The sequence below is a fragment of the Orycteropus afer genome, unplaced genomic scaffold (genome assembly GCF_000298275.1).
Source record: "Orycteropus afer afer isolate SDZICR_OR568_19922 unplaced genomic scaffold, OryAfe1.0 scaffold00055, whole genome shotgun sequence".
Classification (NCBI taxonomy): Eukaryota; Metazoa; Chordata; class Mammalia; order Tubulidentata; family Orycteropodidae; genus Orycteropus; species Orycteropus afer.
In genome coordinates this window covers 2,148,046-2,172,750 of record NW_006921642.1, presented here as the reverse complement: position 1 = coordinate 2,172,750, position 24,705 = coordinate 2,148,046, and the positions used below count along the sequence as shown (strand labels likewise).

The 24,705-nt window shown below is 42.0% G+C and overlaps 1 protein-coding gene across 1 annotated transcript; it reads right to left on the bottom strand.

Moving 5' to 3' along the window:
- Window positions 1-7,183: 7,183 nt before the first annotated feature.
- Window positions 7,184-23,591, bottom strand: IRS2 (insulin receptor substrate 2). Its single transcript, XM_007938925.2, has 2 exons — window positions 19,430-23,591; window positions 7,184-7,392 (listed from the first exon to the last, which is right to left on the bottom strand). Exons 1-2 carry the CDS (start codon window positions 23,589-23,591, stop codon window positions 7,184-7,186), a joined length of 4,371 nt encoding a protein of 1,456 aa, XP_007937116.2.
- Window positions 23,592-24,705: the final 1,114 nt, after the last annotated feature.

Below are 24,705 nucleotides of genomic sequence, written 5' to 3'. Positions count from 1 at the left end.
TATGTATAAATATATTTAAAATATATTGATCCCACATATCCTGCTATTATGTATCATTTCAAGTGACCCTTTCTTTCCTTCAGATACTTAAATATTTGAGTTCTATTGGGGGTTTGTCTAAGTTTCATGATTCCTTATTATTATTCACACTGAAATAAGCATTTTCTGGAAGTCTGAATTTATGCCTAATAGAACTCAAATCCTCTTGAATTACAAACTTATATGAGTACAGAAACATACTTATGAGTATGGTTAAATGGATCTATCTTTGGGATTCTAAAATAATACTCTGGTTTTCATATTAAATAATAATGGGGTAATTTGGAAATGCATCAAAAACTACAGGTGAATGCAGTGTTTTGCCTTTCATAAAAAAAGGAAATATAACAATTAAAAAAAAAAAAGCCAAGGAAAAAATGGGCTAATCCACCAGTGCAACATCACCATGCCCAGAAGCCGTCCAGCTTTCTTCTAAATAATACATTTGCATTGGGCACACATATATAGTGGCCTGAACAGATTCAGCTTCTTAACTCCGTAGGCAAATACTCTCTTTGTCTGTAACATTTACATAAAATAGGATTTCAGCTCTGCCTCTGGGCTCTGTAGGGTGGAGATGGGTGGCAGGTGTGTGTGTGTGTGCGCGCTTAAATCTAATTCCAAGACATACTAATAAAGTCAAGGTTAAGGGATCAAACCCTACTTAGTAATTGTAAAGTGCCTTTGCCCTAGTCACAGATAGGAGCAATAATTCCACCATCCACCCACTTCAAAACCATGTATCAAAAATTACGTGTTCAATGGGAGTTTAAGAATGACTCAGTGAAAGCCACCCCCCACGCCTTAAAACAACATACCATTCTGATGGCTAAACATGATGGAGGTATAGAAATCACATTGTTCACACCAGAATCAGGATGTTAGGATTTGTACCTAAGAATCATTACTTACCAGCTATGCAATCTTAGATCCATCAGTTCTCTGAGTTTGTTTCCTCACATGAAAATGATGATATTATCTCCTGCCCTAAATTCCTCATTGGGTCATTGCAAAACTTTCAAATGAGATTTTGTGTATAACATTTATAAATAAATAATGTAAATGAAATATGTTATGTATACATATAAAGATGTGTATGCTACCAGTATAACTAGCATTTTGAGGTTAGATTTCCTTTGCTTTTTTCATGCACCTTTAAACAATGTATACATGTAACTACAGGTTGTGTTTTGAACAACTATAAACACTTCTTAAGGCCAGGCAGCCCTTGGATGCCAAGGAAACAACTCCTCCCACTCTGCTCGCCTAAGTAATTTATGGAGCCACAGCCAGGGTGTCTCTTAGCACATTTGCCATCGCAGCCTTTTCCTCATTCAAAATTATATTCGTGAATGACATCACGAACAATTGCAACTTCAAACAGCAAATAAACAACTGATGAATGCACAAAAACAATGGCAAATGGCTCTCAGAATAAAATGAATAAACTTCTTTTAATTGGATAGAAGCAGAACAGAAGTAGAATTGTGTTTTTTTTTTTTTCCCCTGGGGTAACTATAGGCCATTTAAAGCTAATAGTTCTCAAACACTGCAAAGAGTTAGAGCCTTTGCCTAGCTGCTTTCTTCATGAACGGTGGACAGTAAAAAACACCCTGAAAAAGGCTGCATATGTCCACAGCGCAGGCAGCTGCACAGTTAGAGAATACACACATCCCTTTTAATTTTACATGGGCTGAGCAAGTATAATGCATCATAAACTAACTAGAGTCCATCTAGTCCAGGTCATGGGGTAACAGTATTTTTGTTCTTTGGTTTATACAAAAAGGTACACAAAAATGGAAGTCCCTCTAGGAAAGATGAAGGAGATTTACATTCAAATAGAGTACTCTTGATTGAAATTTCAGTAATGAAAGTGCCAAGTTACTATCTTTATAAAAATCATTCACTTAAAAAAAATTCAGCAGCAACATTGGCAGCTGAGAGCCAGGCCTTCACTAGTGAAGTGGAGATAGAACAGTTATCAACGTCCATGGTCCCGCTTCCCCCAAGGCCTGCTGACTATCCATCTACATGGTGTCTACCCAACGCTCTTCCTCCCTAGCTTCCACATGACTTGATGACCATTTACAAAATACACGCTTCATATTAAGTGACGACACATTCTCCTTCAGCCAAATATTAGTGTCCATCATGCTATTCAAAAAAAGTAAGTCTAAGCCAATAAACTTTTTGGAAATATCTTCTTTAAGCTTCAAAATCAATCCTCTTTGCCTTCCAGTTGATTCCAAATCATGGTGACTCCATGTGTTACAGTGTAGAACTATGATCTGTATGTAGGGTTTTCTTGGCTGTGATCTTTATAGAATCAGATCATCAAACCTTTCTTCTGTGGTGCCACTAAGTGAGTTCAAACTGCCACCCGTTAGGTTAGTAGTGGAACACAAACCATTTGTGTCACACAAGGACTTCTGTTTAGTCTTAGCAAAACTTAAAATGGCAAGGATCTTGTGGAAATTTTTAAATAGTCATGGGGCTAAGAGGGATTTTACAGACCAGTAGGGTCCCTTGGGCAGAAGCCTGGCCTTGGTGTTTTTTAAAGACTCTTAAGGACAGTCTAATAAGTAGACAGGTTAGAAACCATTGAGCCCAATCCCTCCTGAAAGGCCCAGAGGATGACATGACTTGTCTGCAGTCAATAAACTGTCTGATTCCTAACAAGGATGAGGTTCCTGTGTCCTATGTCAGTGTTGGGAAGTTTTCCCTATCAGAGGTTAAAGGACAGAGACAGGCAAGGTCAGAGTCTGCCAGTGCCGGCTCGTGTCCAGACTGGAACACAGTTGTAACATTCCTGAAGTGTGATCACAAACATGCCTGCTCACCCTTTCCTCTTTACCAAGGAGAAGAAAGCAGCATGAAAGAATAAAATACTTAAAGAAATAAAGACACGATTTCCCAAACTGCTAAGGTTCTGGAAACGGGGGAATTTATCAATCAATTACAAAGAAAATATTTCTTACATTAGAAGGTTAAGATCTATATGGGATCCAATTGACAACAGCAACTCAAAAAATTAGACAGGAACTTTAGGGGCCTGTGAATTTATGTTAATAGGGAGAAACAACTCAGAAAAGGAAGGCATGAGAGAGCTGCATAACTGGAAGAATGTAATCCCTGTCACTGAATTGTACATGGAGAAACTGCTGAACTGGTGTATATTTTGCTGTGTATATACTCAAGAACAATAATAATAAAATAAATAAAATTATTAAAAAAAGAAAAAGTTGGACTGTGAGTGATCACTTATATGGTCACATTTCATATTTCTCAAAGTAGTTAAGTGGGTTATATTTTAAAGAATGCATTTCAGAAGGTATGTTGTACCTTCTTCACTACCTCTTTAATAATTAAAATGACAAAAATCAGGAAACAAAGAGATTTATAATGTATATATAAGAACTACATCATATAACATAAACTTCACAAATTCAGTCCAGGAGAATATCACTCAGATTGGTAGCATTTCATCCAGGGAAATCAATTTGACTACTTAAAAAATTTTAGCTGTTTAATTCTCTGATACTTAGTATATGTGCTTATTGTTATTTGCTGTCAATTCAGACCCAGCTCATAGCGACCCCTGCTTAGGTTTCCAAGGTGATATCACTACGGAAGTAGATTGTCCAAACTTCCTTCCGAGGAGTGGCTGGTGGGTTTGAATTGCCAGCCTTCTGGTTAGCAGTCAAATGCACAATGCTAGCAGAGCTCCTAGATGGGGTATACATGAATTTAAATAACTGCTATTCTGTTTAGAAAGAAATACGGCATTTTTACAATGTCTACTTCATTTATTGGGAGCTCTGGTAGCATAGTGGCTAAGACACTTGCCTGCTAACCAGACGGCTGGCGGTTCAAACCCACCAGCCACTCCTCGGAAGGAAGGTTGGGCAATCCTGCTTCCGTAGTGATACTGCCTCGGAAACCCAAGGAGGGGTCGCTATGAGTCGGGGCCGACTCGACGGCACATAACAACAACAACAACTTCATTTATTGAATTGAATATGAGTGGAGCTTGGACTTTAAAATGACCCAAGCCCATGAGTAACAGGAAAAAAAATAGTAACCTTACTAATAATTTAAGCCATTCTGAACTGATGCAACAAGATGGCATGCGAAACACATTATTTGTGGATGTACCTCAGCCATTTGCTAGTAAGGCAGATTGTAAAATACACGTAGGATTCTAAAGGGCAGCTCCGCTGGCCCAGAGGTATCCCTGCCAACAGCTCTGGCTGCTGCTCACGTACCTTCCCTTCCCAACAATGCAAAACCACCACCACCTTCCTTTAATTCATCACTTTTATTACCATTATTCCTTATGCATACAATTTTCCAGGGTTACCTATGAACTAGAGAAATCCAGGAGACCCACAACATAAATACCTTTTCTAAAATTTATACTTAGTAGTAAAAATTTAAATTTCACATTTTTGGTCTGGAAGAGATATCAGCAACCAGACAGGGAAAACAAATAGTTAAAGGACAAGATTCTTATCTTATTAAAACTGGATGAGCTTCTTTAAGACATTTTATATATGGTATTATCTACACCTTTTTTTATTACAGAAAAAATAAAGGAAAGTTGAGCCTTAATTTTAAAGGTGGATCAAAACACTACTTCAGGTTTTAGAAATTATAGAAACTGTAACAGGAGCTCTGGTGGCATAGTGCCTAAGGCATGTGACCAAAAACCAGAAGGCTGGCAGTTCAAACCCACCACCCCCTCCGTGGAAGAAAGACTGGGCAATCTACTTCAGTAGCGATACTGCCAAGGATGGGTCACTATGAGTTGGATCTGACTCCATGGCAGTGAGTTTGGTTTTCTTTTTTGGTTATAAACTATAACAAAGTGCACAAAGTTGGCTATTTGAGTCCATTTATCAAATGTATATTTTCCTCACCAACAGGCCAAAAGAGAGCAGGAGCCTTTTACACATGGCACACAAATGTTTCTGTAGTTTGTACACTGTTACCTCTAACTCATTCCATCAGTGCTTTCCTATTAAGCCAGAATCTCTATGAAATATATGGAATAATAAATTATAAATTTGCTACTTTCCATCATTTTCGTATCCAAATTAACTGAAGAAAGAAATCAATTTGTTTTATAAGCCTAAATTTAGCACACTCCCCATAGCACAGGAGAATATACGGGGAGCCCTGCCATAGGTAGGAGCCCTAGTAGCATAGTGCCTAAGGCACTCAACTGCTAACCATAAAGCTGGCGATTCAAACCCACCAGCCACTCCTCAGAAGGAAGACTGGGCAACCTACTTCCATAGAGACACTGCCTCAGAAACCCAAGGAGGGGTCGCTAAGAGTCAGAACTGACTCGACAGCAGTGAGCTGTCATAGGTAGGAATTAGAAGCAGCCCCATATATCACAGACCCAGTTCTAAGAGGTTCAGCTTATGAATTGTTAGAGGGACTTTTTCTTTCTTTGTTCATTTTAATGAAGGTACTGTGTTACCAAGAGGATACAAAACCAGACTGTGGCATGCCTGCAAGAAAAACAATCTCTACAGACTGGGAAAGTGTTCTCCAATACAGCTGAGAGGGCCAGGCAACATGAGCTGGCCACGCTACTTAATATCTCTGAGCCCCAATTTTGTCATTTAAAAAATAAAATAACAAGAACCTAAACTACAAGGAGATTACTAAGATTAAATAACATTTAAAAACTATTTATAAGCTGTAAGATGCTATACAAATATAACATTTTATTTTTAAAAAACGTGTGTAGTTCAGTGACTAAGACACTTGTGCTCTTATTTGGTTGTTTATCTGGTAAAAATTTTCTATTGCTTTCCCAACCTTAATTATAATCCAGTGTCTTCATTCTATCAGACAACTTTTATAGCTTTTCGAATTTTATATAATTTTTTTGAGAAAGAAATTCAAGAGTTGACATTTATTTCACCAAGTACAAAATACCATCCAGGGCTACCACAAACACTGTGACAGAATTACATGACTCTGTATAGAAGTCTTAAAATGCTTTCCAAATTGTTCCTTTATATTTTCTTTTTTATACCATTAAATATGAACCGAAGTCCTTACCATGGTCTACCAGGTACTACATGTTCTGGCCCCTTATTACCTCTTTGACCTCACCTGTTAACTTTCTCCCTCAAACCCTTACCTGTCAGCTATCCTGGCCTCCAGTTGTCTTCTGTAGCATACAAGGCAATCTTCAGCCCCAGGACTTTTACACTCGTTATTCATTCCCTTTGCTTATGTGGTGTCTCCCCCTAAGTATCCACAAGATTTGTTCTCTCACCAGCTTCACATTGCTTGGCTCAAATGTCACCTTCTTCCCAGAGCATTTATTGTAGCATAGTGGCTAAAGCACTTGACTGCTAACCAGAAGGCTGGTGGTTCAAACCCACCAGCCACTCCTCGGAAGGAATGTTGGGCAATCCTACTTCCGTAGTGATACTGCCTCGGAAACCCAAGGAGGGGTCGCTATGAGTCGGGGCTGACTCGACGGCACATAACAACAACAACAGTACTTCATGTTTTCAGCAAAATAAAAAACCAAACTCATTGCTATCGAGTTGGTTCCAACTCGCAGCGACCTCCACTGGGTTTTTGAGGCTGTAAATCTTTAGGGAAGTAGGTTGCCCTAACTTTCACCGATAGAGCAGCTGATGAGCTCAAACTGGTTACCTTCTGGTTGGCAGCCAAACTGCCTTAGGAACTACACAACCAGAGCACCTTTCAAAATTATCCGCCCCCCCCCCCAGGATTCAAGGTAAAAATGGTTTATTAAAATTGACTTTTATTTTTCTTTTCAACTTGAAAACCAAACCTACTTTTTTCTAGCCTGTACTGTACTATTTTTCAATTGGGTGAAGTATTTTGAACGCATTTAATGTGCAATAATTGGCATCTTTGTAATGAAAAATGTTAGTATTTTGATAATTTGGTTATATTTAAAAATTTAAAGGCAGATGCAACCTGTTCTGCCACTGCCCCTCCTGCTCCATGTTCCAACTTTCATCTTCCCAAGCAGCCCTTTAGTGAAGTTCCTGTCGTTTTTGTTTTATTTTGTTTTTTGAAAAGAACAGTAAGAGATGGTAAAAGGTAAGAACGACAGGAAACTCACCTGGAACCGACTCCCACATCAGCCTGATAGGTTGGTAATACAGAGCTGCCCAGCCAAATAGGATTGCCCTCTTCCAACTACAGTGGTCACCATAGTGGAAGGCAGGGGGTCGAACAGCAGTAAGTTTTCAGAGCAGGAAGCAGTATGAGCAGTGGGGGCTGGCGGTGGCACCGAAGCCTCCTTTGCACATGAAGGGAAGGGGCCTTTCCTGGGTAGATCATGCATGTCTGTAAAAAGGATGGGATAAATGCTTTTTAAAAAAAGACTTCAAATCCAACTTTATGCTATTATTTAAAAAAAAAAAAAAAAAAAGACAAAACAAAAACCACCTATTGCCATTGAGTTAATTCCAACTCACGGCGATGGCTATGCCCTGTGTTGCAGAGTAGAACTGCTGCATAGGGTTTTCTTGACTGTAATCTTACAGAAACAGACTGCCAGGTCTTTCTCCAGAGCCATTGGGTAGGTCTGAACTGCCAATCTTTTGATTAGCAGCCAATCAAAAACGATTTGCGTCACTAGGGCTCTTAATGCTCTTATAAATGTGTCTCAATAAAATACAACCCTATTTGGAAATTATTAAAACTAAAAATTAAGAAATTTTGAAATGTCTAATGAAAAAACAACTATGATTGTATTAAATGTCTGTGGATACTTTATGAGAAAAATATTTCCAAAAATCAAAATGCATGTTTTTTTTTTTTTTTTTAATAGAAGGGCACAGTTGTGTGCAAGTAGCTGTACTTAAATACACAATAAAATGTTAAATTTTCTCACATGTGAACGCATGCAACCATAGGAAAAGGGTATAAAAAGAAGGGATGAGTTCAAAGAAAGAATTTGTATTACACAAATTAGAGAAGGAATGGATTTGTTAAATAGTTAAGGGTAAGCACTGAAGAATTCAGAAGGAGTAGGAAAAGGAGAATAATAACTCATCAATTGAGAAGTTACTGGGAATGCTACTATTTACAACAAAAACTAGACACAAAAAGAAATATGGCCAGAGTTATGAGGTAAGGCTGCCAAGAGCTTAGAGCAAACTGTCATCTAGGAATTATAACACAGCAGCAAAATCAAACCTGTTGTTTCCCAGAGAGAATTTTATTCAACAATACTGCCTCATCTGTTATACCCCAGGCATGAGTGTGTGAAGTGGGTTAAAAGTTTGAGTGGTGCCATCAGAATTTTCTAGCAAGGGCACCTACAATCCAAGAAGGGACATCCCATTCTTTGTATTCGGCCAAGAATACAAGGGTGGGGGACCTACTGAGGAAACCAGGGTGGCTCCCAGAAAATACCTATTGGTAGGATGCTGTCCAAGTAACTATAAAGGCACCTGGAGGTCAAAGACCTTGTTTCCTATTTCTTTTGTATCTTCCAGAATATCTATTCCGATGCTGGCACATACTGAACTCTCAACAAATTGATTGGCTTAAAAAGTCATCTATGTTCCACCTTTATGAAATGGTTGAAGACCCAATGGATTCTGAACATTCCAACTAAACTGGCTAAATTCAAAGACTCATTAAGATGAATGCTTATTACCCAGAGAGTAGTTCTATGAACTTAAATACTCCATGTCGGAAAAACTTGGATATTTTATTGCAGTCATTATTTCATTTGGAACTAAGACTATTAATAAACCAGGACTACTGACCAATTAAACTGCAGCAAGTGATAAGAAATAAAACTGAAGCCAGGTCAATGCATCCAACTACTCTACGGAGATATATCCCTTGGAGCAATGGGCCACGGAGCACCAGAGGGGCAACATTCACACAGAGGAAAAGCTGGACAGACAGGAGTACATAACTAAGAAGGGCACCGGGACGGGGACGGGGTCAATGGAAAGGGAGACGAGGCGAGTGGGTTAGGGTTGGGGATGGTAATTGGGGAGTAAAACCAAATGTATAGGAACTGTTGAATACAAAACAAATTCTACTCTGTAAATTTGCACCTAAAGCACAATTAAAAAAAAAAAAAAAGAAGGAAGAAAAATGAGTCAAGGTGAGTACATTCTGCTATATCTTTAAAATGCTGGTAAGACTCAAATGATACCAAAATGTCATTATACTTAGAAGCTACATAAGCTTTAAAACATGTGCTCCTTAAACATTTTGTCAAAAAAGTGAATACTAAAGGGAGCTTAAAAATTCTTTAATATTTCTTATTTATAATGGTTTTGTCAGGTTTGTATAGCTATTTCCACACAACTTATTATTATGGTTTTCATTTTTTTTCTTTTACTCAGCCAGCTAAATTGACTGTAATTAAAATAAACTTATACTCCTGGATAGATAATATTCTAAAAAATAAGAGATTTTTGCAGTTTTTCAATTAACATATTTTGCCAAAGAATATCTACATGTATTTTGACTTGAACTTTACATTTACTAGATATCTACATCAAGAAATACTTAAAGTTCTGTGTGGAAATTTCACTAAACTCATTTGATAACTGTCACTTGGAAGAGCTCTAAGTCATTTATGGTTTTGTTTTGTGCTTTGGTTGCATATCTCAGGTGCTACTGTTCATCACTTTTATGCAGGAAAATAGTTCTTTTTTTTTAAAGTATCTGATATCGTAGAAGAAAAAAAACAGAAGCAGAGTATGAATACTGGCCACAAACCACTTTAGTAATCCAGGGTGTGGTGTAAGAAATTGACTAGAACCTCCCCTTCTAGGAATTTCTATTGCCATAGAAGTTCAGCTCTGAAATACTGACAATATACTAGAGTCCTAGTACCTCCATTTCTGACCTCTTCAAATAAAAACGAGCTGCTCAACACACTTTAATCCACGCATCGTTTAATCCTGTTTATTGCCTAGAGTTTCTAAAGTAGTATTTGCATAGTTTTTAAATTTAGTAAGAACATCCTGGCCTATTTCCAAAACTTCTCCCAGTATGTCATAATTTCCTCCCATTTATCCATCTACCAGAGACCATCAGAAGTCCTAAACAAATAAAAGCAAGCAGTGAGGCCCACATTAATGAGAGCTGGTCCCTGGCATGGCAGGAACAGATGGTGGTGTAACTCAGATGATGGGTTTAGGGATGGATTCTACAACAGACCTGGGAATTCATGAGGATCAAATAGTCACTGACTTCAGCCCCTATTTTAGGTGACTTCACAACAGAGCACTGGGCAACATACGTGACTACGCAATTCCTAGTACTCAGAAGAAAGAGAGATTTCACTAAGGGCTCCAAACCTCACCCAGGAAAAAACATCTGGATTTATTTATCATGACTCCCTAAACCATCCATCTTTTTTCCCTCTACTTCTCTATTTAACTTGATAAGGGTTCTACACACCCACTACTATAAGACAGGCTATTCTGAACTCTACTTTCCTTTTAACCTGAAAAGAAGTTTCATCACTCCATTAATCCCTGATGGAAGGTGGAAAAAAACCATTTCTCTATTTTGTTTATCCTGTGAGGCAGACAGTCTCCAATCATTAGCCTGTTGTCAACAGTGATGCTAGGGTAGATTACTAGTGCATATTGCTTATAATGGCAGGCACATGGCCCTGAGGCTGCCATCTGCTAGGAAGGAAGTATTCTCCTCTAGGAAGCTGAAGAGACTGACAGCTAATGTAAACAAAACACTGAATCACCCATAATAGCACAAGGCCATATATTCGCTTAAATTTTTTTTTGAAGAAAAAAAAAAAAAAACCTCGATGGATGTCTTATGAATTTTTGTGTATTTGCTTAAGTATTCCTTAATGCTTCCAGAAAGGGGTTTATATTCATATAATCATAAAGGCAGTAGCTTTTGTTAAATTTGTAAGAAAATCAGAATCTCTTTATATAAAAATTACTAATGATTAGTATTTTTTTCAAATTAAACAAAAGGTATCTTAATGACGACGACACTGGTGAAATAATCCCTTCCCTGGAAGATAACTAGCTAAAACAACTGATTAGTTACTTCTCTGTCCTTAGGCAAATTCTAAATTGGTTAGTTTTCAAATAAATTCATCATTAAATAGGTTAATGACTCATTTCTTAATAAACTGTTAGTGGTCTTATTCATAATGAGAAGCACGTATTTCACTTTATAGAATAAATGAATGTTAAAGACACAGAAGGCAGTGACTAAAGAAACTGACTGACTATTTAATGCACCTGCTGTCCAGGTTGAACTAATCTACAGAGAGTAAGGACTTAAAATTTTCCAAATAATGTAAGTCCTTAGATTTGTGTTATCCCAAGGTATTTTTTAACAAGTAATCAACATCATCATGAGTATTTTGCATATCTTCACCATTCTGTGTCTTTGGTAAACATTGCTCACATTATCATAAATAGCTATGTTTTCCTGATTTACATGTTTCCTTTTTTAAGTGCCTCTTTATTCTAGTTTCTGTCCACTCTGGTACTTCTTAGTCTATCTATGGAGCTCTGGTGGCATAGTGGGTAAGGCATTTGGCTGGTAACCAGAAGGTTGGCAGTTCAAACCCACCAGCTGTTCCACATAAGGAGGATGGGGGCAATCCACCTCAGTAAACATTTACAGCCTCGGAAACCCAATGGGGGTCACTATGAGTTGGAATCAACTCAATGGCAGTGAGCTTGGTTTTTGGTTTTATGCAGCAACTTACTAAAATGTTTCACAGTCAAAAAACTAATTAAGTCTACAAATACTAACTTAGTCTAAAGGGAATAGGCTACATTCGGTGAGAACGTTATCCATTAGCAAACAAAAGACTCAACAGATACGTGTCATAGTTTGTAACACAGTCCTACTCTTTCTTGATAATGTTTACAAACATCTCTACAACTCAAGTCACCAACCTCCCTCAGCTCCTGTTTTCACAATTGTAAAATAAATAAGTTACCTTATTAGATCATGGTTCCCAACCTTTTACAGTCAAAAGTGTTTGTATTTTTCTCTGATCGTCATGATGTTCCCACAATGGTTGAAAGAGTTTTAATGTATTGGGGGTCAAGGATGTATTATCAAATACAATATATAGCTTCCTTTAACATAGAGATACATATTAAAAACAGCTGGAGGAATAAGTTTTCCACCTTTGTAGACCACTGGAGATACAGGAAACTAGGATGGAAGCCACCAGAAAAGATGATGGATGAATAGCTCAATTGTCAACACTTAAATTCACTTGAAAGTAGCATCAAATTCTAAGCTTCTACAACTAGCAGGTCTAAAAACTAGTGTAAAAATTTAGGAAGCTTTCTTACCATGTTCACTCATCTTCCCTAGCCATCCCCATTTTACTAGAAATTAGTAAGCGTGGAAGGAAAGAGAGAATTTAAGTAATTATAACCAAAAAGGAAAGGAAAAAAAAAAAAAAGTTAACAGGGCCTTAGTTAAAATCTTAACTACTGAGTATCCAAAGCAGACAAATTATATGATTTGGTAATTTGATATAACGTAAACAACACTGAGAGTCAAAGATGTTATGAGGTTGAATCATATGACAATGCCTTAAAAACAGTATTTTCATATGATTCAAGTGAGCACTATTCCTTCTGGTTCTGTGGTCTTAGGCAAGTGACTTTCCACACTGCAGGTTCCTTATTCCAAAAAAAAAAAAATGGAGACCAAGGTTGCTTTGTCTGTGTCACAGGTTTTTCTGTTTGTTTGCTTATTTTTTAGTACTGCATGATATAATAAGTATGAAAGTATGTTGAAACTGTAAAGTGAGGAAAAAATCACTTCGAATTTTAAACAATCATTTTGTTTAAAATTGTCGGCAATTATCTTTCAACACTGATCAAAAATAAAGATTACGATTTCATTATTCAACTACAATAACACTCAAAATCATTAACTGTCCACCAAATTTTTGGATTGTCTATTGCACTTATACTCTGGAGGCAAAAAATGGACTGATTTAAGTAGCTACTTTTAAATATGCATATGAAAAGCACTATGTCACATTGACAAATATTCCTCTAGCACTAACACTATGCAAAAGCATGAGTCAGTCTCAGCATCCCAATATGAATTTTAAGGCAACTATTAAATTCATTTAATATAATAGAGTATATCATATATATTTTTATGCACTGAAAAAAACAGAAATTTATTACTATATCACAGTATTTCACTATTTATGCCAATACTCTATGGATAGATTAAATAACAGTACAATTGCAATCATACTTAAGATTATAAAGTTTAAACATGATCAGAGAATACATCATTACTTAGTATTTGAGTTTCTTTTAGCAGGAAAAAATTCCACATCAAGCCTGCTGGAGCATGATTAGATGTGGTATTATGGAAGAACACATATACACACACACCCATATAACCGTTGTTCACATATATTAATTTCTGGAAAATGTGATACTTTTAAAAATTAAGATATTAAGAGATAGAGTATTTACAAAGTGCAATGCACATGATCATTTATCTTGAAAATATATTAAGACTCATTTTGATGAAATATTCAAAAATTTTAATGAAAGCATGATAAACAATTAATAGTTCATAAATATTATTGAATCTATAAATATCATATACAATAGATATGTGTAGGCAAAATATAAAGACATGTTCACTTGTTGAAATTTTTTAATGCCATGCTTTTGGATATGTAAAAGTGAGTTTACGCAAATTCAATATTTTTCTAGTCTAATATAGAAATCAGTACCAATAAACTGATTATTTTATTATTTATAAACAGGTAGCCTGTAAGTTTTAACTCAATTCCAGGTCAATATTCTAATGTAATGAATCCAACTAAGCAATAAGCCTATCAAACTCAGAAGTTCCTTACATTATTTGCACCCTTGGAGGAAAATGCTAGCTTATAAATATAATACAAATCTTTCTATTCAAACTTTCTTCTGCATGTCTTATTTCAGTGTACAATGTAAGTCTTCATAGCTATTTTGAAGGAAATCCAGTAATCAGAAGCGGTCATCAACCTCAGCATTTCCTTGGTCTTGAGTGATGACTGCACTGCTTCTCTTCAGAAAAAAAAATCTACCAATGAATTCTATCTACAGTAATCTGTCTTAAATGATTCAAAATAACCACTCCAATCTTGAGAAATACATTTACACTAAGTAAAATTAACACAGAGTGTTCCTGTTTAAATTTGGATAGCATTGTTTTCACAAACTCAAGACTTGATAACTAACATAATGTTTAAAAGTGTTAATTTTGGAGGTTTGTACAATTTTGTTTTCATTTCTCTATCAAAATGCCGAAATTAAAATGCCTTGCCCATCGTGCACAGAAACGTGTACTCTGATCACGTCTAAGCTAGAGAATTCTACTGAGAATTCTACTGTATTCTAATTGTCTAAGTGGAGAACTGGCCAGAAGGGTGGGGCCACAGCCCTTCTCTTCACTGTGAACATTTCCCCACTCCACTTGGCAATGCAGATAAAAGACTAAAGTTACATTTTCCCTCAAGTTTCTAAGGTGAAATGGGAGCACTTGATTCTGTGCTACTCAAAAAAACAAAACAAAACAAAAAAAAACCTTTTCACTTGCCAAATCTGATACTCAAAGTTAACCAGCTCTTGGAACTATGTTTCTACAGAAAATGCAGTAGTGGGAATTTTAACAGAAAACCCATTATACCCAGGCTGTTGTTACTAAAACTCTTCTTCTTCTTCAAAAAAGAGTGAGCGTCATTTTAATACCACTAATTCTAAAGAAAATAAAACATTAATTATCAATTACATTTTTTTCTGATGGAAGAAGGAAGTAATCAAACATAGACATCTTCCCACCCTGTGTGACAACCCAAACACAGTGCTACCAATCAAAATAGTGCATGAATGATGAGTCTAATTAAATCAACCCAAAAGAATAAAGGAGTAAACGAACAAAGGATGATCAAACAACTCAAAATTTAAGGGTTCTGTTTTTCTTCTAATGTATCCTGCATTAAGAACCAACACTTAATTTAAAAAAAATTATATATAATAATTCTATATTTTTATCTTAGTATATAAACAAATCACAAAAGGCAATCAAAATTGTAGTGTTAATATAGTTCCAGGACTAGGATGTTGTTTTTGTTATTTTACTGAGTAATTTAAAACACTACTACATAAATTGTTAATTAGCTATGAACAAATCTTAAAGAGGGAAAAAGTAGCTCTTGGAGATTGGAGTTGAGCTAGTAATCAAGTAGCAAAGGTGCAGATTTCTTATAAGGTACTGGCTCCATTTTTGGAATATTCTGATACTTTTTTCAATTTAAATAAATTCATTTAAAAAACTGTCTTTCCTATATATTTTCATAGCTCAAAATAAGAAATACCAACAGAAGGACAGGACGTATTGGCACCTTTCTTACTTCAAACACTTTTGATGTTTACTTTCTCATTTACCTCTAGTGCTCCTATGACACAAAAAGGAAAGGATTGTAATTACCCCCATTTTACAGGCACAGAAAGTGAGAAAGAGGGATTATGTGGCTTGCTTATATAGTCACAATGACTCATTAAGATCAGTGACTAGAGACCTGGTTTCCTGATTCCTGGTTTAGTGTTCCACATATTATGCTTCCTTCTATGAAGTACTATTTTTGTAAAGGTTTCTCTTTCAATAAAGGAAACAGAACAAGTCATGTGACTTTCATTCAGGAATGTGTGCCTGTGTTTTTCATTAGCACCTTACTTGTCTGCTCTTGGGAGTAGGGTAGGAACAGAGTACAATATCATCTTATTATGACAAGAGCTAGTCAACGAAAGCAGAATAGCAAGCACAACAGAAAAAAAATGAAGGTTATCTGGTCTGTCAGAAGATCTCATTGCATTTCTGAAAGTAAATCCATTACTTCTAGATTTCAATAGGCAATATTTTTAAACATAAATCCTGATTTTACCATTCCTTTGGAAATGTTTCTTATGTCTCATTTTTTTACTGTATGATCTGCACTGGTAGTCCTTTTATCAGACAAAATTAAGATACAGATGCTTTCAGGGATAATTTTCATCTAATCTCTCTTATATACACATATGAATCAATTTTAGAATAAAAATCCCACTAGAGAGAAACACTGAAGTAGCATATTTTTATGATGTAAACCAATCTATAATCTTAACACACAAATAAATATCGTTCATTTTTAAAGTATAATGACTTTAGTAACTTATTTCCCATTACCAAGTAACAACAAAATTAAAACTGATTGGTTGGAATTTTCTGAATACACACATACACAAAACACACAATAAGTAACCTCCCAGTGTCACCAGCTAAGTTATAAATTTGGAATTAAACTTTTGTTTTGTTTGGATCAATTAAAAAATTACATACCTAGGGTGTACTAACTTTTTAATTGGCTTTAGACTTTAAACCCTACCCCCATTCCCAACTTTATTGTAAACAACTATCAAAGATTACTGGAACCCTTCCTCCCTGTTACTACTTTTGCAAATTCTAAACACTACCCAAGTAACCCCAAATTATTTTGCCTCAGCATAACTAATTAAGCTTTTCCATGCAGAGCACGAGAATCTCTATGTAGAAACATATGCCACTTCTAAGAGCCGGGGCAATGCAGGTGACAACCATGGAAGTCCCTTTTCTAGTTCATCTTCAAAGAAATGCTTTGTAGGTCTTACTACTTACTACAAGTCATTCTCTCAAAGGACATTTATCTACTGTGAACTTTCTATTTATAAGCACCACAAATAAATTTCTGCAAGCGTGTGTGAGTTAAATAAAAGTAGATGTTCACTGTGAGTTTCTTAATGTTCCCTTTCTGGCTCACAGACCATAATTTACGTGGTACATTAATAACGGAAGATGATATACTTGACTTCCCTGTTCCACTGTTCTTTGAGATCAAGTCAGTTCACTAGAAATCCATTTAACATTAATCTTCTTTAAAAACAAAACAAAAACTGTGACTCTGGTATGACTCTAATACACTGACTGGATCAATTGCTGTTATGTATTTTGCTTAAAAACAGACATTTTCCCTTTTAAAAGTGTTTACAATAATACAGACACATACTTTGGGAAAGCAATAACCAAAACAATTACTCATCTTTGTTCAGCAAGCATGGAACGTACAAAACACTGTTTTGATTTCAGAATCCTGAATCCTATAGGCTGAGAGCAGTTTCATACTGGTGGGAAATGTTAAACAAAACAAGCTCAATCAGGTCTCTAAATAAATTTATCTCTGGAAGCTTAAAATTTTCACTAATCTGAAAAGGGCATTATGTCATACATGAATCACATTTCTGAATGTATCCACTTTATCAGAAAGGCCTTGAATTCTTTCAGGCCAGCAGGCGCAGACTGCACATTCATATCCCTCCTGTTACTGCAAGAACCAACTCCTGGGGCCCCACCTGAATCCAGTCCAGGTTTTTACCACCTCAAAAACAGTAAAAGGTGTCATGTTCTGAGGCTGTTTTTCTTACTAGAATCAGGTTTGGACAAAATGTAGTTACTCGTGTGGCATACACCCATTTGGAGACACGGATGAGGATGTGTGTGTATGTTTTCCCCACTAAGATATACCTGTGCTGGTGTGTTTATATGGGCTAGGCCTTCGGCAGCAACTCCATGATGCATTAGCAATTTTTCAGACATCCCTGTACTGTGTAGTGTAACCCTGAGCAAAGTGACCTTCAGCTGAGAGTCATCCTTTATGAGATACATTCTGACAACTTCCGATTGATTTAATTAGAAGCTGAAACACTGTACTACTCCTGATAATTCTGTGACTCTTTTCATCTTTTATTTGATGGTTTTAATAAAAAAGGAGTTTTTTTCCTCTATCATAATAGAATGGGAGATTTACCCTACAGCTACCATTTTAAAATCCCATGAAATAACAGTCCCAAATATACTATAAAACATACACTAGACTATAAAACATACACTAGACTTCAATAATATTAAACTAGTCTGTTTATCTTAAGAACAAAAGGCATATGGATCCCCAAGCCATCTCACGCATCACCCTGTAATCTCTTAAGAACGATTACCTTAGACCAGCATCTACTGCTGCATCCAAACAACACTACTGGCTACTACGTGTTTTTATGGTCCCAAGGAACCTCTATCTCCTAGCTACTCAGCAAAGAAACAGCTACAGAATTAAAGAAAAAACTCTCTTGAACTGGATATTCACCCCACTTATACCTCTCTTTCCTCCCTCACCATTCAAAGTTTGAGACAACTAGGACACACTGCCAGCTGCAAAGGAAACACATCTCTCTTCCAATTGGTGTTTATTGACAGCTTCAACAACACAGGGCATCATCATATCCAATCGTTCCTGAAAAGATCAATGTTTTTGTGTTTCACTCTTCCTCTAAAACACTCATTCTAAATACTGGCTACACATTAAAATCACCTGGGGAACTCTGAAAACTGGGTGCCTAGCTCTACACCTCTGATGTATTTAATGTGTCCTGGGTGAGGTCCAGGCAGATACTTTTTCAAACCTCCTCAGGTGATTCTACCGTCAGGGTAGGGTGCTCAAAGTATGGTCTGCAGATTAGCAGCATCAGCATAACCTGGGAACTTATTAGACATGCACATTCTGGGCCAACCCCAGTCTATGAATCAGAAACTTCGGGGGTTTATAAAGCCCAGCAACCCATCTTGTAACAAACACATTCCCACATACATTCAAAGTTTAAGAACATCTGGTTTAAAGTGTTGCTATTTCATCCTTTCAGTAAAAAATAAATAAATAAATAAATAAATAATCTGATGGAAAGGCTCCTATAGTTTATAAGTAGAATTTAATTGGTTAGGTGCCAGAAAAATGGATGCTAAATACTTACATGAATTTTAGGTCTGTTTTCATAAACTTTGAGGCTTTACTCTCCAGCTAAAGGGACTTCAAAGAGAAAGGTAAAGTCTGCAGTCTGTGGGAGCAGTTACAATCTTGACCTTCCTTCCTAGCAAAACTTTCTTGACTATAAATATCAACAATACTGTGTTTATCCATCTGTTTTGTTTGGCCTACCTGACTAGAACTCCACGATGTTAACAGATTGGAAGAGGAGGAGGATAGGAAGAAAGAAATGGGTTTGGTCTAAAAAACACCAAAGTTTTCTGTGTCAGAAGCTTTGCATTCATCTGAAAAACAAGTTGATCATTCTCAACAAGTGCTTTTGGGGAAGAGGAGGATATGGGAGCCAAATATAAAACAAAACAAGGAACCTAAGCCAATATTTTGGCACTTAGATCAAGGTGTCAAAAAGGGAAAAAGAGTGAAACCCAGCAACACTACAGGACTTCCCAAACCTTCCTTCTCACTGTACACAAAGTCAAATGGCCTCACCTTTCACAACAGTAGCCTCCTTCAGGTGATGTGACAAGAAGTCAATGCTGGCGTAGGTGCTGGCAGAGGGTAGGTTGCCAGGGCCTGGCCCCCCACAGACTCCACTCGTGCTGCTGCCACCTACAGCGTTGATGATACCACCGAGGCTATGGTTCCGACCCCAGGAGTTCTTGTCTCCTGGTTGTTGGTGTGGTGGTGGTAGCTGCTGCTGCTGTTGCTGCTGCTGCGGAAACAGCCCAGTCTCCTCCCTCACATCAATGGCGATGTAGTTAAGACCATTCTGGAAACCAGCAGAGGTCTCCCTACGCATTGGAGAACCACTGCCCCCAGGGCAACCTATCAACCCCCCAGGCTGATTTTGTGTCCAGGGCCTTGACTGCTGGGGAAGCGATGGCACAGGAAGGGCTGGCTGTGACTGATGGGGAGATTTGGGTGGCTCATCTCCCCCGCCAAGGCCTACACCAACACCACTGCCACCACCTTCGCCAGTTTTCCTGAGAGAGACATTTTCCACAGAAGCCGAGTTGTGGCGCTTAGGATTATGGGCGAAGGACGGGGACACAGGGGTCACAGTGGTGGTCGAGGAGAAGGTCTCCGAGCTGTGCCGGCGGCGACCTCCCTGCGGGTCGGCACGGATGACCTTGGCGCCTCGGTGTGGGTCTAGGGGTTGGCTAGCCTGCAGAAAGGCTTCAACGCCGGACACCTGATCCATGAGACTCAGCCTCTTCACACCAGGCGTCGGGCTGGTCACACGGGCACTTTCTGGCTTTGGGGGTGCCGCAATGGGTTGTGGTGGGGTGGCAGCCACACCAAAGGCCATTTCGGTGTAGTCACCGTTGTCCCCAGTCTCAGAGGACGAAGAAGAGGCAGCGCTGGGGCCCTGGGAGGTGGTAGCAACTGATACTGGAGGCAGCTGGTATAGCTCCCCTGGTGGTGGCGGTAGGGATGGCTGCTGCTGCTGTGAGGAAGAAGAGGAAGGAGACGCCAAGGGTCTCGGGGGCAGTGGTGGGTAGGGTGAGGAGGCCTCAGGCGAAAGAAGGGCATCCAAGGAGCCTACAGGGTCCCCACTCTGGGTACCTGGCTTGGGTGACTTGGGTGAGCTGAAGTCAAGGTTCATGTAGTCTGAGAGAGGGGAACGTTGTCGGCTGTCGCTACTAGTTCCGGGGGTGCCAGAACCCAGTGAGGAGGCTGGGCTACTGGCTGACAGCAGCGAGGAGGATGACGCAGCAGAGGCCAGCAGTGGAGGAGCAGGTGGGGAAAGGTGGGCTCCCGCCTCACCAAAGTCAATGTTGATGTATTCTCCTGGGCTCTTGGGTTCTGGTGGCAAAGGGTACTCATGCATGCTAGGCAGAGTCTGAAGCCCCTCCAGCGAAAGGCGAGTAGGCCGCACTGCCCGGCAGCGTTGGTTCAGGAAACCCTCTGGCCGGCTGCTGTTGCTGCCACTGCTGCTGCCACTCTGCCTCATGGCTGAAGGCACTACTGGGTGGTGAGGTTGGTTGTGGCTGCCCCCAGTGGCCCCAAAGGCGCTGGCCAATTGGGTGGTCATGGGGGTGGCCAGAGGCTGGCTGTTCTGCTGCTCTTGTCTCTCCTCTTCCAGGATCCGCCCCACTGGGGAGCTCATAAGTACATACTGGTCATTGTCCCCATTGCAGGTATAAGGAGCCTTGTAAGAGCGAGGCAAAGAGCTGTAGCAGTAGCCAGGAACTCCCTTGAGTATTTCTCCACCACTGTGCAAGGCAGCTGAGAAGAAGTCAGGTGGGGTACAGGAGGTGCCAGCATCACTGGGGGACATATTGAGGTAGTCCCCATTAGAAAGCAGCTTGCTATCAGAATTCTCCATGGACAGCTTGGAGCCACACCACATTCGCATATACCTATTGTCCTCTGGGGATCTCTCTGCTGGGGAACTGGTCTTGTAGCTGCCCCCGTTGGCTGGAAAGCCTCTTCCAGATACAGAGATTGTTGCTGGCACCCCAGCTCCTGTGGGGGGCAAAGCTGAAGCTGCAACTCGTGGCTGCAAGATCTGCTTGGGAGCAGACACACTGGTGGGGCTCATGGGCATGTAGTCATCACTCTTACAACTGCCACTGCCACCACCCATCAGTGGGGCCACACCAGGGGTCATGGGCATGTAGCCATCATCTGCTCCTAGGTTACTGTTAGAGCTCCTGTGGGAGCCAATCTCTACGTCTCCATAGTCCTCGGGATACGGATTGTAGGCCACTTTGGGAGAGGACGCTGGGCAGGATGGGCAAAGACGGCCTGAGCTGCCAGAAAAGGTGGCCCGCATCAGAGTGTATTCATCCAGGGATGCAGAGGAAGGCTGGGGCACTGCCCGCTGACGGGCAGGTGTAGTCAGGGAATAAGTCCTCTTCCTCAGCCCTTTGTCCAAGTCCTGAGTCCCATCCCCTGAGACTCTGCGGTAGGGGCGGCCACAGTGGCTCAAGGGCCTGTCCATGGTCATATACCCATACAACTCAGCCCCACTGCCATCTCTGGCAGGAGGGGTTTCTGCGATGGACTCAGGAGTGTTGCTTCTGTGACTGCAAAAGGCTCTCAAGTCGCCAGGACTGGAACCATACTCATCCAGGGATATGAAACCAGGATCGCTGGGGGAGCCTGAGGCAGAGGCACTGCCACTGGAGGGCCTCTGGCCCTGGTGATGGTGCAGGGGGTGCTGCAGGTACGGGTGTGGGCCTGGGGGCAGCGGGTAGGAGCCCGAGCCGTGCCCACTGCTGGACGAGAGGCTGCTAGGGCTGGTGGCTGCCGGGGGAGAATGGGACACCGGCATGGACATGGAGCGACTGTGTTGCAGGGCGCCCCCTGCCGGCGCTAGCATCATCTTGCTCGGATGGCCGCTGCAGCCGCTGCTCAGGGTATGCGAGCGGCTCAGAGGCGTCCTCACCGGTCCGGGACTCATGGGGCTCCCAGCCACCGACACAGGCCTGCAGCCCCCTCCTCCCGCCGCGCCGGAGCTGCCATCTCCCTCGCTGGCCGTGCGCACCCGGCAGGAGCTGCATTTGGCTGCCGCAGCAGCGCTGGCGCTGGCCGCGGCTGGCGGTGTGGCAGCTAGGCTGTCGGTTCGCGAACGGCGCACCAGGCCTGTCTGACTGGGGGGCAGGTTGACCAGCTGGTGGTGGCGCCGCGCGCCGGGCACACTGATGGGGTGTGTGGAAGAGGAGCCCGATGACTGGCTCTTGCTGCGCGGTCGAAACTCGAAGAGTTCCTTGAGAGCCTTCATGGCCTCCAAGATGGTCTCGTGGATGTTTTGCGCCACCACCGAGTCGTCAGCCTGCATCCATAGCTCGCCGGGACCCGTGACAGCCGAGCGGCCCACCTCGATGAAGAAGAAACTGTCGGAGTGGCCGCAGCGGCGGATGTTCATCAGCTGCAGCGTGACCGACGGCTGCTCGCAGTTGAGCTTCACGAAACCGATGGTGCGCGCCGACAGGCACAGCCGATACACACCCGTCAGATTCTTGCTCTGCCCCAGGCCCTTGGGCTTCAGGTTCACCTGCCAGACCTCGCGGTAGACAGATGTGGCGGGAGCGATGAGCCCATAGTTGTCATCGGCGGCGCCAGCCGAGCCACCAAAGGCTCCACTCCCGGGCAGGGAGGCACTGCACGACGCGGCGCTGGCTGCCGCGGCTGCGGGGCAGCGCGCGGAGGGCGCGTCGCCGGCGCGGCCCTCGTTGACCAGGTCGGTGAGCGCGCGGTACCAGCCCTCTTGCTCCTGCTCATTCTCGGCTGCCACCGCGAAGTACTCGTCCTTGGTGTAGAGGGCGATGAGGTACTTGTGCTTGGCGTCGGCGCGCTTGTTGATGTTGAGGCAGCAGTCGAGCGCGATCACCCGCTTCGGGGCCCCCGACTTGTTCTTCCACTTCTTCTCGTTCTCGTAGTACTCGAGCCGGGGGGGCTGCGGCGGCTGCCCCCCGCCCGCGCTGCCTGTCGCTTGCTCCTCGCTGCCCGCACCGCCCCCGGGGCCGCGGAGCACGAAGAACCGTTTGTGCCCGTGTTTCTGCTTCCTCAGGTAGCCGCACTTCCGCACGCTGTGGTTGTTGTTGTTGTTGTTGAGGTTGGGGCCGCCGCCCCCCGCGCTCCCGCCGCCGTCGCCGGAGGCTCCGGCCGGGGTGGGGAGCCCGTTCAGTGGCGGGCTCGCCATCCTGGGAGTTTCAGTCCTGGCCGCCCCAACCCAGTTGTGGAAAGGGGGGTAAAAGGAGGGAGGGGAGGCGCGGGCGGGGGGGCGCGGCTCCCCTCGCTCGAACGTCCCTCCTTGCCCAAAAGGTGAAGAAAAATCAAGTGAAGAGAACGGGAAAAAGATAACCGGCTGTGGCGTAGCACCCCTCCGGGCTTCGGCCGCCTCTGGGGGTCTCCCTGAGGATGCCCAGATTGCAGTCGGCGGCTGTCCCCCTGTGCCCAACTTCCCGCGGCCGCTCCCTCTCCAGGGTCCCTGGCTGCGCGGCCGCCTAGGGTAACTAGCTAGATGGAGAGACAGTCCGAGTCTTGGAGCTGCCAAACGCCGCCGCCGGGCCGGAGCCTAAGCAGTCCGCGGCTGCACTTGTGCTGTGGCCGCCGCCTTCTCCGTGTTGCACTCTGGGGAACCGGGGTGCGCGCCGCCGCCACCGGAGCTGCTGCTGCTGCTGCCGCCGCCGCCGCCAACGGCGAGTCCTGCTTGTCTCGTTCCCAGTTGAACAGTGAGTAACACATCGCGCACCGAGTGACTGAACTAAGAAGAGCAAAACAACATGTGACTCGGCGTTACGCAGGCACACACACGAGCGCGGGGCCGGCGGCCGCTCCTCCCCCACCCGCTCCCCGCATTGGCGGCCGCGCCCCAGGACGGACGGCTCATTCAGCCAATAGAGCGCAGGGGTCGGAAAGGGGCGGGCCGCTCGGGGACCCCGCCCTCCGCCGCCGCCGCGCTCTTCTCTTTTCTCCTTCAGTTGCTTTTCCCGCCCGTCCCTTCCCCCTCCCGCCGAGGATGGAGGGCCCGGGAAGGGGTGGGGGCCCGGCGGCCCCAGTGCCTCATTAATCAGAGGCTTGTTGTTGATGCACGCGAAGGAAATGCCACCCAGAGCGTGAAAAAGGAGCTAGGAGAAGGGGCGGGGAGAGCGGAGGCCGGGGGGCGCCGGGGAGGACCTTTCACTCCTACCATTGACTATATTAATTTATCTTCATTCTTCTGCTGGGAAAGGAATACTGGAAGGGAAATATGGAAGGGGTAGTTGGGGGGAGCCTGGTGGAGATCAAAGAGCAGAACCGGTTAGCTAAGGCCT

What these genes read in the sequence shown, in the direction of transcription:
- IRS2 (XM_007938925.2), bottom strand. Translation starts at nt 23,591, where the DNA reads ATGGCGAGCCCGCCACTGAACGGGCTCCCCACCCCGGCCGGAGCCTCC. An exon ending in GGAGGCTACTGTTGTGAAAG is followed by an intron (nt 7,393 to 19,429) that starts GTGAGGCCATTT and finishes TCCTTTTTACAG; the next exon opens with ACATGCATGATCTACCCAGG.